At 39.4% G+C, this 14,170-nt stretch overlaps 1 protein-coding gene across 6 annotated transcripts in view; it reads right to left on the bottom strand.

Moving 5' to 3' along the window:
• Positions 1–14,170, bottom strand: part of LOC129777695 (protein Star) — an 86,597-nt gene that overhangs the window by 6,787 nt on the left and 65,640 nt on the right. For all 6 annotated transcript variants that reach the window (XM_055784130.1, XM_055784129.1, XM_055784131.1 and 3 more), the window contains exons 3-4: positions 7,417–7,850; positions 7,120–7,293 (exon numbers count right to left, since the gene is read on the bottom strand). In XM_055784130.1, the coding sequence (XP_055640105.1) occupies positions 7,120–7,293; positions 7,417–7,850 (608 nt within the window). The remainder of the gene's footprint in view (positions 1–7,119; positions 7,294–7,416; positions 7,851–14,170) is intronic.

The following is a 14,170-nucleotide window of genomic DNA, read 5'->3' as shown; positions in this document are numbered from 1 at the left end:
CCTCAATTATCGATTTCTATAGTAAAATCGGATTGGAATGTTTTTGTGTGCTGAGTTATTCACAAAAAAAAGTTGATGAAGAGAAACCGATCAAGTCACTTAAACCCCTTTTATTCTAAGCCTCAATTGTCCGCAAAAGATATGTCGCGAGAAATCAAATCCCTTCTTACTAACAATAGAATAAGGTGAAATGTAAATACATGTTAGATATAAGATAGGCTTAAGAATTGAGTATGATGAATGTGAGTGCGAATGTGAGTGTGAACATTGTCAACATATCCTTATATCCCATCCTTTTCCTGAAACAAAATGTCACCCTTCTAAACTCGAGCAAGCCGCGAGTAATCGGTTCTCTACTTCATTAACATTAGAATTCATAAAAAATGTTTATGTATACTTGTAACTATACAGATAGGAGTTTGGCTCCTTTAAACTTAAGTAACTGAGCCTGTGAAAATAAACGATTTAATAAAAAAAAATTGTCTGCAAAGTCCTACGTCAGGTTTCCGTCCGTATATCTAGGCATAGACTCTATTACTTTTTTAATTTTTGTTTACTTGAAATCTAAGGTTTTTTACAGAACATATTCATAAATCACAGAGGTGTTTTTTTTCGTTTTTGAGTTATGATTTATCATCTGTAAAACATTTACACGTATTCTTCGGAATGAACTTCTGTTTTCTTTCACTGTCAGCTGTCACAAGATGAAGAGTTGTTCGATAGAGCAATAGAAAATTTCAGCAGTGTGAATGCTCTGTCCAGAGGGCCACCATTTGGAGACGCTTTTCGAAGAATATGTTGTGTTGGAAAAGACCTTTTTAGCGAAATCGAATATCCATCAGTTGGAGTTTTCTTCACTCTCATTGAAAGATGGTTACGCTACTCTCCAAAAGGTGGGTATTGGGGTTTCTCGTGATAGTCTCGCGTCAATAGCCACGTTTTCGTGCTTTGACCAATTATTTCGTTTGTATTTCAAGCTTTGAATATTCCTCGAAGTATGTGGATGTCCTATGTCTACGAAAAGCTTCGAAGCTTCGAATCGTCCCATCCAGAAGTGGCTGGTTTTCTTTTGAACGGAGAACTTGGAACTTTTCTTTTTTGTGCTTCCAGTGGGCTTATGTATGTCAAATCGACGAAGAATCGATATTCTTCCAACAAATTCCAACTAATAGAAGTATCTGGAGAAACATATAATGAAAGTATACAGTTTTTTATTCTTTGCAGTTATTTGACAAGTGAAAATTTTGGTATCTGAGAGAGCTGAGAGAGGAGTTTTATAGAAAGGGTTGCACTTATTGATCCCTGAAAGTACTCCTCAAAACAATGTCTCTATTCAGGCAAATAATGTTAAAATCCTGCACCCAAACTAGCGTTGGCAGAAAACAAGTCATCTTTGGCAGAAATGATGCCATTTAGTGTGCTGTTGAGTCAAATGCGCAAATAATGAGCTATTTTGAAAGCTTAAAAATGGTTTGTATGTATGCGTGCAGACATCTCTTTCTGTTTTCTTTTCACATTTCATTTGGGATTGTGCTAAAAAAAAGTCCATACGACGTCAATGGGGATCAAACCTAGGCCGGCTGGAATGCAAAGCTAATTTACACGCTATCCACATGGCTAATGATGCTTAAGAAATTGTTCAGCAAATACGTAATAATATTGCACCTGATTATATAATGAAGTTGAAAAGTGTTTTCTAAGGGTGGGTTTAGACTAGTGATATATTCATGTAAAGTAATATAATGAGATTTATAGAAATCACATCAACCGTTTACACTAGCGTGAACTTCTATAATGAATATATTCATATTTTCGGTGAATTTATTCACCTGAAGTAGAACTTCATCCAACTTTAGTGATTTCTCACCAGTAAGAAATTCACAAGCGTTTACATATGCTGAATTTATTCAAGTTATATATACCTCGAATAAGTGTATCATATTTATTCTCATGCGTTTACACCTATTTTTAGGTGAATAAATCCATCTATAGCTATAGATCTCCCTAGTGTAAACCCGCCATAAGAGTAAAAAAGGAGCACATGAAGGAGAACAATATCTATCTCGGTCTGGGCCGTGTAAGTGGCAAAGCATGCGGAAAGCTTATTTGGCTTTTGTTTCGCTCGCTCTTATTAATCTTATATTGCTGTACCATGTATATTACACAAATGCTTACCAGTATTTGTGAGTCATGACATTTTCTGTTATGTTATGTCCCATTTAATGTTATTAATTGGGATGACAAAAAATGAACTAATAATCAATTTTGGGTGTGGAAGTTGAGTTATGTGTGAGATGAAAGCCATGTTTCGGAAAGGGCGAATATATCACAATCAGGGCTAGTTATTTTCGAAGCTAATAAATGTGATTGAATTTTATTCATACAACTCTCACTTCCACTACAGTCATTTTCGGTGGATTAATTTCAGTGTATCGGGGTGAAGTGGAAACGAAATATTCTCTACGCATACAATAACATTGATTCTTTTGTTTCGTTCCTTTCCTCTTTCGTTCTCTTACAAGTATAAAAGCAGAAGCTTTCACTGACGATTAAAACTGCTTGAACGGGTTATATTTATTTTCATTTCGCATGTTAGAGGATGCTTGCTGCTTTCAAACGTAAGTTTTATTTTACCAAAATGGATCGTCGCGGACCGTGTTCAAAATTCTTCAATCACTTGTAAATAACATGTTTCTCTGTTATTTGAAATACATGTTTGTTACAGAAAATGTAATAAAATGAAAGACGGCACAGATCGGACTATTCCTTTCTCGAGTTTTTCACCCTCTCTAAGGGTGAAAAGAATAGTCCGATTTGAGCTGTCTTCATTTTATTATATTTCCTGTATCAAACATGTATTCCATGTTACGAAGAAGCATGTTATTTGCAAGTACGCTGAATTCTTTTTTATGCGTTTTTTGCGTGATATTTTTCACGCTATTCGCTCAAAATTACGCGATTTTTTTATGCGATTTGCTTGAAATTACGCGATTTTTTTTACACGGTTTGCTCGAAATTACGCGATTTTCGACTCGGTCTGCGCTTTCAGCGTGCCCACGCAGAATTGCGAGCGCATACACAACGCCGGAAGCACGCGCACGCACATACCATTGGGTGCACAAACACGCACACACACGCGAGCGCACACAAACATACAAATGGACGCACAGGTGCGCCCAAACGCGCACACACAAGCACATACACGCGCACAAACGTGCACACGCACAGACGCACGCACGGAAAGAATCGAGCACGCACGTGCACACACGCACATAAATACGTGCACACGTACGCACACACACCCACACATGCCTATGCACAAAAAAACGCACACACCTGCACACAAGCAAGAAAAAAACACGCGCAAACGCACGTACACACGCGCACAGAAACACGCACAAATGCGCGCAAACACGCCTACACATGCCCGCGCATAAAAAAAAGCGCATGCAAGCAAAAAAAAAACACGCGCACACACGCACACAAACACCCAAAAAACGCTCGGACATACACAAACACCCACACAAATACACGTGCACGCACACAAACAAGCACAAACACAAACATCGGGCTGTCGAATACTCGGCTATCCGGACTCGAAGCTGACCGGTATCCAGTATCCGACACTATCCGTTTCATCCCTAATTTCACACTGACAACTAGCGCCGGTAAATAATTACTCCTGCAGGCATACTACACAACCCTCACTGCACCGTTTTCATTAGTTTCAGTGAATAAGTTTCGAATGCAACAAGGAAACATTCCTTTCTATACAAACTGCCAGAATACATGGATGCTTCAAATTAATTTCCAAGTGACGATTTCTAACGTCGCTTTGGTTTGCAGAATGAAAGGAATCAACGTGAAATGAAAGGAATATGTACGAAAGAGACGAGATATTTTTCTTATTGTGCGTGAAAAGAGAATAGATATATTTTTAGCCTGCATGGTTCTGGTTCTGTTCTGAGAAGCGATAGACACATTATTGAGTGACGATGTGCTAATTGAAGTGAAATTGTCAGGCCCTGATCACAATAACAATTTTGAAGTAAAAATTTGAACGAGTCTAGTTTAGTTCCATTTAGCACATTGATCATATCCTCTACGTTAGGTGAATTATCCATCGAAAGATATGATTTATGCAAGGAAGGGCCATGAAACAGTCAATTGCTTAAGATAAGACTTCACAACTGGAAGCAAAACAGAAATAATGCTTCTAAGGTGGTTTTGAATATTGAATGTGTATAGTATGAAGTCCAAAATCATACCTCATTCGGACCCGAATCTTCTACGCGAAGATTGAGTAGCATCGTTTTTATTTCTCTTTTCTGGGTAATGGCGTGCAATTGTCACTGCAGCTAGGAACTGCCTGAGAAGAAGGCTTCGGATTTGTTTTTTTCACCATTACCGTTGGAGTTAGTCGATCTTACGGGGGCAGTCTTCAGAAAACAAACGCAGCGCTGCGCTTGAGTTTATTTGTCATCAGCGCGCGCTCAAAGAAAACTCGTATAGAGGGAAACTTCGATATAACGTACCCTCGTTATAACGTACCCTCGATATAACGTCACTCGATATAACGTACATTTTACCTCGATATAACGTACACCTTTTCAAAGTGTAAAGGAAATTTTTTTCAATATTTTTTTTCTGATAGAACAATTAATTATCTGTAACGTGATGCTAAAACAAGTTTTGTACCTTCAATCAATCTCGAAATACAGCTGGTTTTGAGATTCCAGATTCTAAATGAATCAAGCTCTAATCAACAGTACGAAGGGAAACATCATGAGAAAGGCTGGCTTCGTCTTCTGATTGAAGTTATTCATTAACTTGACTGAAACAGCCAAACAATAATGTATTATAGACTACGTTTGTGAGTACTTTACTATGCTTCGATATAACGTACAATTCGATACAACGTACAATTTTGAAAGTGAAATGTACGTTATATCGAAGTTTACCTGTATATCTCTTGGTGTGAAGAGCACAAAATTCATAAGCACGACGGAGCAAAATGTACCCGACGCAGAACTCAGATACTAAACATGTCTTCTCACTTATGTGATACGCGTCTCATTCTATACACACACACATACACATCAAATTCTAGCGCCCGCTTTGTCTTCGTTCGTTCTAAGCAAAGCATAAAAACAACAGCGCGCTCCCATTTGAACCGTATACGCTTGTGAAGAAAAATATCTCAACAGAGAGAGCAATCCAGATTCAAGCGCGCAATATAGAAATACGGCGCAAGCACGGCCCAAATTTCAGCGTAAAACTCAGCTTAAAACTGGGCGTAAGAACGGCGCTGACAACCAAACATTTCATCTGTGTTTCGGAGCGTGCTCATTCGCCAGAGTGCATGTGTGCACAATGAGTGGGAGCTCAACCGGGTACAAAAATCTTGTTGCGCATCAGTACCGAGTTGCATTCTGAAGACTGGCTGGGGGTTACCTCAACTATCTTATAGCGCACTTTCGGAAAAGAGAGTTTTCTTTTCGAGGGTCAATCCATTATCGAAGATTCTGGTGCAGCCGTAGAAAGACCCTCATAAGAAAAACAAGAGAAACTGTTTCAAACGAAATTCATCCCGACCAACCATATCAACGGCTTCCATATCAACATTTATTACGACCGCAAAGGGTAAATTTATGGTATGAACTAAAATTTATTTGGCTCAATTCCAAAACCGGAGAGAATTTTCCGGTATAACTGATTGAATAACATCCATTATTTTCTTCAGAGTTCCATCGTGAATAGCTTTAGTATTATGAACAGCTCGTTATTTACAAATGCAAAAAACATTATCATTGAAACTCCGAATTGTTACTCGAAATTATCAGTCAAGAATCAATCAATTTCTGTACATATCACAAAGACATAGAAGTAAAAACAAATAGATACGCTGCAACAGAAAGGTCATGTTCTCTCAATTCCTATATGTATTCACATTGTTTGCTATATTTGCGTCGAATCAATTACTGCAATTGTTTAGTTCCAGGGAATCGATCCAAATCAGGTCTTTATTTTTCTTTCTGCTAGTTCCAATCGTGAAACAATATATTGTGTTGGGGAAAAAGAAATGTCGTATATTGTCGATATTTGGCAACACTTAAACATATCTTGTGTTGTACTTATCGCATCGGGTCATATTATACGGCTATTTAAAGACGACAATCTGTGCTTTTGTGTGTCGTTTTGACAGCGTTGTGATTGTCCTTTTCAGTCTCAAGTTATAGCGCGTCAAAAATTGAGTCCACCAAGCAAGAAATTCGCCATATTTTACGTTTTTACTACCTGCGAGGTAAAACTGCAACGAAGGCGGCCGAAAAAAATCGTGTATTTTATGGACCCGATATGGATTTGATCGATTGCGTTCTGGTGTAGCGGCTGTCGAAGATACACCCCGTACTGGTAGGCCAATCGTCGTGGAAACCGATAAAATCGTTGAAATCATCCAAGTAGACCGGCATGTGAGCACTCGCTCGATTGGCCAGGAACTGGGTATAGACCATAAAACCATTTGGAACCATTTGCAGAAGATTCGATTCCAAAAAGAAGATGGATGTATGGGTGCCACACGAGTTGACGCAAAGAAGTCTTTTAGACCGAATCAACGGCTCCAAGTGATTATCATCTCTTCCGGTCCATGCAAAACGCTCTTGGTGATACTAAGTTGGCCTCAAAAGAGGCTTGCGAAAACTGGCTGTCTGAGTTTTTTGCAAATAAGGAGAGGGGGTTTTCATAAGGGGGGGATAATGAAGTTGCCTTCTAAATGGCAACAAGTTTGCGAACAAAACGGCGCATATTTGACTTAAATTGGATAATTTTAAGTATGTTAAATAAAGTGTCAAATTTCGATCAGAAATACGACATTTCTTTTTCTCCAACCCTATATATAAGTTTCCACAACGAGCTACCGCTCAAACAAAGTCATGTTATAAGATAACCCAAATACCAAGTATTCAATAAAACAATTAAACTCTCTCGCATGACATGAAACATTCGTGCAGTGTTCCCACAAATGTTAATTTCCCTAATAACCGCCATTCTCACCCCAAGTCTATTATCAAACGAACCCAAACCATCTCACCACATTGTTTTTTCTCTAGCCATTACCTGTAGCTCCTGTCCCTGGCAGCCAAGGCTGAGCAAATCGATCGAGGTCCTGTTGACGGCCAACATTAGCGTGTAAACGGGGAAGCACTTGACGCGCGGATGGAACCATTCAGTCTCCTCATCCAGCACACTGTTGATTCGCACTTCGCTATCATCATCGTGGTGCAGCGTGACCTACGGTAGACGAGTATGTGGTTACTGGAGACACGGTATCGAACGGGCGAACACCAAACAAATCGACCGTCAATCAATCAATCAATCAACCAACCGAATAGCGGTCTGCGCCGTTCTACTCACCTCTTTGGGATATGTGTTTGGAGATAGGCAGGCATGAATCACCTGTACGTTTGGTCGGAAGGCATTCTGCTTGCGGAGGGAGAAATATTTCCGCGGGTCCGGTTCCACTAGGTAACCGCCCCAGTTCATGGTTCCCGCCAGCCAGGGGGCGGTCATCATGGAATCACTTATGCCGGTCAGTGACTGGAAGAATGTTCCAAAACGCTTCTTTCCCAACAGGTCCGAAATGAAGTGAGCCATTTCGGGGGTTATCTCGTGTCGATTGGTGAAATTTAGATGCTCTGCGGGAGCATTCGCACTTCGCATAAAGGTCATCGGGTACTTCTTCATGTGAATGTCCCTGACGTACTTTACTAGCGCGGGATTGTCCTGGGGCACCCCCATCAAGTCGTAGTCGCGTGACATATTGAGCCGAAACTGTTGGTGTCGGATTTCTGGAAAGAGGGACAAACTTCAAATATTGTGCCGCTGAATTGATTTCCTATATAAACAATAACCAGAGGTTGAATATTGTGCACAAGTTCTGTGTGGTGATCAGTACAAACAAATTTGTTGCCACAGGAGAAACTAATACTAATTATTAGTGATTGCTGTCGTGCCTGGATTATATAATTCATTTTTATCGGTTATTCTTAATTGCAGTGTCGCACGACATGCTTCGCGAGAAAATATGCCAACCTAGAAAAGGATTATTGACACACTTTAATTCGTTTGTTTTTCGATGTAGTTACCCCGTTGATTGCTTCTAGTCATCAGGTATGAGATATGGAGGGGAATTATAGAGTTCTGAATATTTATGCTTATCGATAATATTCAACAACAAAAAATGAGGTGTGATGAAATCAAACACATTATGTGATGAAAAACTATGGAACCTTTCCTTCACGGATGGGTCAGCAGTTCAACCAACCAATCAATAGAGACTCGGAGCGCAAGCAAAACCACTGAACTTGTAATTTCATAATAACAGCAGGATGCGGTATTCAAATTAATTTATGAGGCTTCTTCCATTTCGGGATATCGATCTGATGGAGGGAACATTTGCCGGCAAACTCGTTGGTGCATGAGCAAGTGGACCTTCGAAATGTACGTGAAATGAGCGTTGGTCGAAATATTAATGATACAGTAAAACCTGTTTTTGTGCGGTTTTTTGTTGTGCGATTTTTTTTGTGCGATGTATGAAAAGAAGCATATTTGGCGAAGTTATCGTCCATTCAGTTTTTTTCGATGGTTTATATGCATTTCAGTGCGAAAAAAAAGCATATTTGCGTCTAAATTATCCACTTCTGAAATCATTCCCCTCCTCTCATCAAATGCTCTAAGTTTTTGCATGACATGATTTCTAATAGCAACACGTTTCGACATGCAACTAAAAGCACAAAACAGCCACGCGCAACCGCAAAGGCAACAAAGGAAACAAAAGGAAATTGAACGGTGAATGGCGTGGATTTGAGTTATTTTCTTGGGGGAAACTTATTTTATGCGGTCCCTATCTACCGCACAATTTTTTTTTTCAAAATTTGTACCGAACACGATTTTTTAAGGCTGCTGGTGAAGTTTTGCACGATTTTTGTATGCGACTTTTTTTGTGCGGTCCCTATCTTCCGCACAAAAAAAAGGTTTGCCTGTACTTGAAGAAGAGTATGTTTAATTTCAGAAAATTCAGTGATGCAAGTAATAATCTGAACCAAACTTTAATTTTTTTCAATTTCATAATCTGGCATTGTTCGTGTGAAGACTGATATCTGATACTAAACTGATATTTGGTACTAAATCTACTAATTTACGTGTCATTTACGTGCTATTCGCTCGATATAACGTACACATTTCCAAAGTGTACAAAGTTTTGTAGCTTCAATCAATCCCGAAATACAGCTAGTTTTGTGATTCCGGATTCTAAATCAACAGTACGAAGGGAAACATCATGAGACAGGCTGGCTTCATCTTCTGATTGAAGTTATTCATTAAATTTACTAAACAGCAACACAATCATGTATTATAGACTACGTTTGTGAGTACTTTATTATGCTTCGATATAACGTACAATTCGAAACAACGTACAATTTTGAAAGTGAAATGTACGTATATCGAAGTTTACCTGTATCGCTTATTGGTGCAATTTTGTTCGGTCGATTTCCATGCCGTCTGGTGGAAAGTGCTTCTGTACGTTTATACCACCTCATTACTACAATTGTACTGGTGGTATAAGCTCAATATTTTAAAAACGAGAGCGTTACGTGCGGAAATATCCCGGTTGAACGAAGTGGAATGATAATCACTTTCGAACGATAGAAGTTGTATGGGTGATGTTTGTTACTTGCTGACCCAAAAGCTTTTTTCCAAAGCCCAAAACGTGCTTTAAAGATAAACTATTGAAATCACAAAAACCTACAACTATCAATGAAATCACAAAAATCTATAGATATGCTTGAAAGTCCATCGAAGTCACGATTGGTCAGCGGTTGAAGCGTGTCGATGACTGTGGAAGCACTATATACAGGGTGGCAAAGATACCTGTCAGTGTTTTTTGTCCCAACGTTTCTCTTGTATAGTTTTATTTTCCGATATGTGCATGTTTTTAATTGAAAGTGTAATCAACCGGTATTTGACGGATGCGATTCGGTTTGGAAGATTGTTTGTTTTGTATACGCTATAATCATGGACGCAAAGCGAGAGCTGGCTGTAGATTTACATTTGAAGAAATTTAGGCCGTAGGAGATCTTAAGACGACTCAAACACATAGGCGTGAGATTCATCTTCCACACCATCAAATGATACTAGGAGACGAGTACGCATAAAGTCAAAAGGAATGGACATCATCCAACGGTTAGGACCAAAATGATGGTGAGGCCATAAGGGAGCGAATTCGACACAATCAGGGTACGCTGAGGAACGCTGATTGTTATATTCTTTTTTCCGATGAAAAAATGTTTCTGTTACAAGATACTCACAATCAATAGAATGATAGAGTATATACAACGAACCTTGCTGATGTTCCCAAAAATAAATTGGTAGTGCAACGGTTCCAAATGTATCGATAGTGATGGTATGAGATGGAATTTCAAAAAAAGTTAAGCTTCCACTACCTTTTATCGAGCCAGGAGTAAAACTCAATACTAATTACTACATCGAGCATGTTTTGAAGAATCACTTTTTACTCCATGCTTCGACATTGATTTCCGATGGAAATTACAGTTTTCAACAGGATTCTACCCCTTCTCATCGTATCGCTTTTCGGCTTAAAGGCTAAGATCAAAGTGTAGTACCCCTTTTCATCAATCGAAAGCAACACAGAAGTGGTGTCCCAAGAATTTGGCCCATTTCATATCATCACAAGTATGGCCTGCCTCATCACCGGAACTTAATCCTTTGGATTACTTCGCATGGGGATAGATGCTCAGTAAAACTGGAAACACAAAAGATCACACTGTTGGAACTTTCGAGAAACTCTTGATCAATATTTGGGACAATATGCCTCAAGAAATGATGCGTGCCAGTTGCAAAGCGTTCAAGAAACTTCTACGACTGGTTATAAAAGAAAAAGATAAGAAGTTCGAGCTGAGCATGCAATTTATTAACAATAAAAGAAAAGGTTTTCAGGAAATAAAACATTTGTTGATTTTCCACCATTCCTTGTGTTTGCCCTGATCAACCTCAGTAAGGGATGTCGAAATGTTTTGTTTAATCGATTTTGGATTAATCGTTGGGGCATTTTACAATAATCGATTCATTCGAACAATTCTTGCGTAACTTTTGAAAACGACCAATCTACATTGATCGATTCTCTACATTGACTTTCTCTTCCGATAACCACGGCCTTGCAGATAGATTTGGCGCCAGTTTTGCCACATAGCTTGATAAACGAGGTTCCCTTGTACACTCCTGATCTTCGAATACATCGGAAAGTTCTTTTACCGTTGAGTTATTAACGAAAGAGAATGTCGAAGAAGAGAATCGATCAATGTAGATAGGTCGTTTTCAAAAGTTACGCGAGAATTATTTTTAAGTATTCGATTAATCGAGCGATTATTTGTTGAACAGTCATCAATTTGTTCAAAATTTTAACAATTTATGATTTTGCGGGCGATGGAAAAATGAACACATTACGAAAATAATCCACATTATTCTTATTTGAAAAACGTACGATTTTTTTCGAACAGGAAATTTTGTTCGTTCAATGTTCTTGGGATAGCATATTTGTTAGAAAAATTTTGTCTGGACAAGAAATTTTATCGCCAAAGATCGTTTTTCTGGCTTGCACTAGTTCGGGGGAACTGTCTATGGTGTGATGGGATGATTATTGGGCATTGTCAGTCTCCACGAAATGCCCCAAGAAACCGGAAACAGTTCTTTTAAGCGGATTGAAGCCGCTATGAGCGTCCTGGTGGTACTCGGGACGTAGAAACAGCAGTATCACGATGGTCCTCCTGCGAGATAGCGGCGTTGGTCGCCGGCCTTGTAATCCGTACCACAAAAACTCCAAGCAACGAACGATACATAAGACAATCTGAACCGGCCTAATCGACACAGACTCAGGCGCCGGAAATGGAATAACAATTGGAAACAAGGGACGTGAAATTCTCGATCTGTCAATTTTCTCGGGAGTACTCGTGCTAGGCTAGGTACAACTTTCATTGTGATGGGCAACATGCAGAAGCGTCTGATTGGGTGATGGCCAATCAACCCAAGAATGTGCAGATTGAGAATTAAGGGGCCTAAGGATTTTTCAATTTCAGCATCAATACCGTGCACAATCCTCACCTGGCGAGTCCCAATGACGATAAAGACGAATTCTACGCGCAGTTGGAACGCGAATACGAACGCTGCCGGTTGCAAGAATATCGGACGAATATCCTGAAAAATGGTGTTCATCGAGAATCCGACTGATCCGAGACGACAAGGAGCGCAGCGAGCTAGATGGTTAGACCAAATGGAATATGACATGGAGAGCGCGGGGTGCCCGCGGAATTGGAGAGCAATAGCCACGAACCGAGTTAATTGGAGAAACATTGTGAATCAGCCCATATTGTAAAGACGTTGAGCCAAAATAAACTGAGAGCGTTACCAGCATTGGCAATAAGGACATAAATATCGTGTATTGTTCTCGTGAGAACAAAAATGAATCATGACTCACCCATTTTCAACGGCTTCTACAAAACCACGCAAACCCATCCGTCCTTTTCAGGGCTACCAAAACTTTTAACTAAAGAGTTATTTTAAAAATTTTGATGCATTCTACAATGATATCCGACATAAACAAAGGCGAAATGATTTTTATAATTTTTTACTAAAAGTTGGCTTCTGTGAATAAAGCAGCTTGTACGTACTTATTGGCGCAATGATGATGATGTTTCAGAGAGATTTGGAGATTCATTGCATCGCAAAACGTTCGCGCCCCTCACTCAGTGAAACCATTGGTTCATCAGCCATTGTCAGTGCTACCAAATGTTTTCCCTAAAGTTTCATTCTAGAATTTCTCTAATATTTATTTCTCGCAGGTTATAATTTCATAATCCTATGTTAGCAATGCAGTTGTGTCTTAGACGCCACTCTTATTTACCTTATTTACATGACTAGCAGGTGTTTGTGGCCTCTCTGAAAAAGAGGTTAAGTAACGCTGTTCTAGATCAACTTCTTGATTTTAAATTTACAATAAATGAAAATGTGTTGGTTTCAACCACAATCAGTGCCCAAATTTCCGCTTCCATATATTGAAAGATTGGGATTTCATTGTGGTTTACATATTTGATTCCCTACGTTATACGTAACCCTTTAACCACATCACCACACCACATCAATCAGGCTTTCGTCCGTAAATCCATCCTGGTCATTCCGACAGGTTACCTCTAGTTTACCTTCATTCACCATCATACAGAAAGGCAGGAAAAATGACGAAACCACAGAAAAAAAAGTATCAGAGAGCTCCCACACAATTCGGTTTCGTTCTCCGGTGGTATCATTTTTCACACCCAATGTGGGTTGAATTTTGGGAGACCTGGTGAACTGCGAAAAATTGACGGCATGGGTGAATTAAAAAAAAAGAGAAGCAAAACAACAACCTGATGAAGATGAAGATAAAATGTTTCACACCGGTAGTGGATTATTTTACAGGTCCCACTGCTGCTGCTCTACAATTTCTTAGTGTTTTTTTCCTCTACTGAACCTCGATTGCGCTCTTGTTTCATCGCAGTTTGAATCACAACCCAGCGGCTTTTTTGGTGGGAAATGAAGGCAAAATTAATGTATTAACTTATGCGGATCTGAGGGAAATACCGTCTTTTGTTTTTCGGTCTTCTTTTCAAGCGCTTGGCCAACACAACGATTTGAATTTCGGAAGCGGATCACGTTCCGGACGTCAGGTCTGACTAATTAAACAAATTTCGAGTTTTTGGTTGGTTGTGTTGCCTGCTAAAAAATTCAAGCACTCCAAGCCACGAAACACCGCAGCTGATGTGATGATGGAACTTTTGGAATCAAACGGTGAATTTTAAGTGCATCCACACGGTTGGCATTTTCAACGACCTCTTGAACTTTTTCTCCAACGCAAACGAAATAGTTAGTACTAGTCGACATGAAAAACAAAAACAAACGCTAACACACCAATGTAAACCCTTTTTCATAAGCAGCAGCAATATAAGTGAGTAACTTTAAAATAAACCGGAAGGAGGCAACACAAAACAACGAACGGATCCAACGACAAATGGACTCACTGCCGGTTGTCGTTTTGAATGGCAGAAAAGAATGTTCCACCACG

Source organism: Toxorhynchites rutilus, chromosome 3 (assembly GCF_029784135.1).
Source record: "Toxorhynchites rutilus septentrionalis strain SRP chromosome 3, ASM2978413v1, whole genome shotgun sequence".
In the NCBI taxonomy this organism is placed as follows: Eukaryota; Metazoa; Arthropoda; class Insecta; order Diptera; family Culicidae; genus Toxorhynchites; species Toxorhynchites rutilus.
The sequence above is the reverse complement of the archived record's forward strand: the minus strand, read 5'-3'. Positions and strand labels throughout refer to the sequence as shown.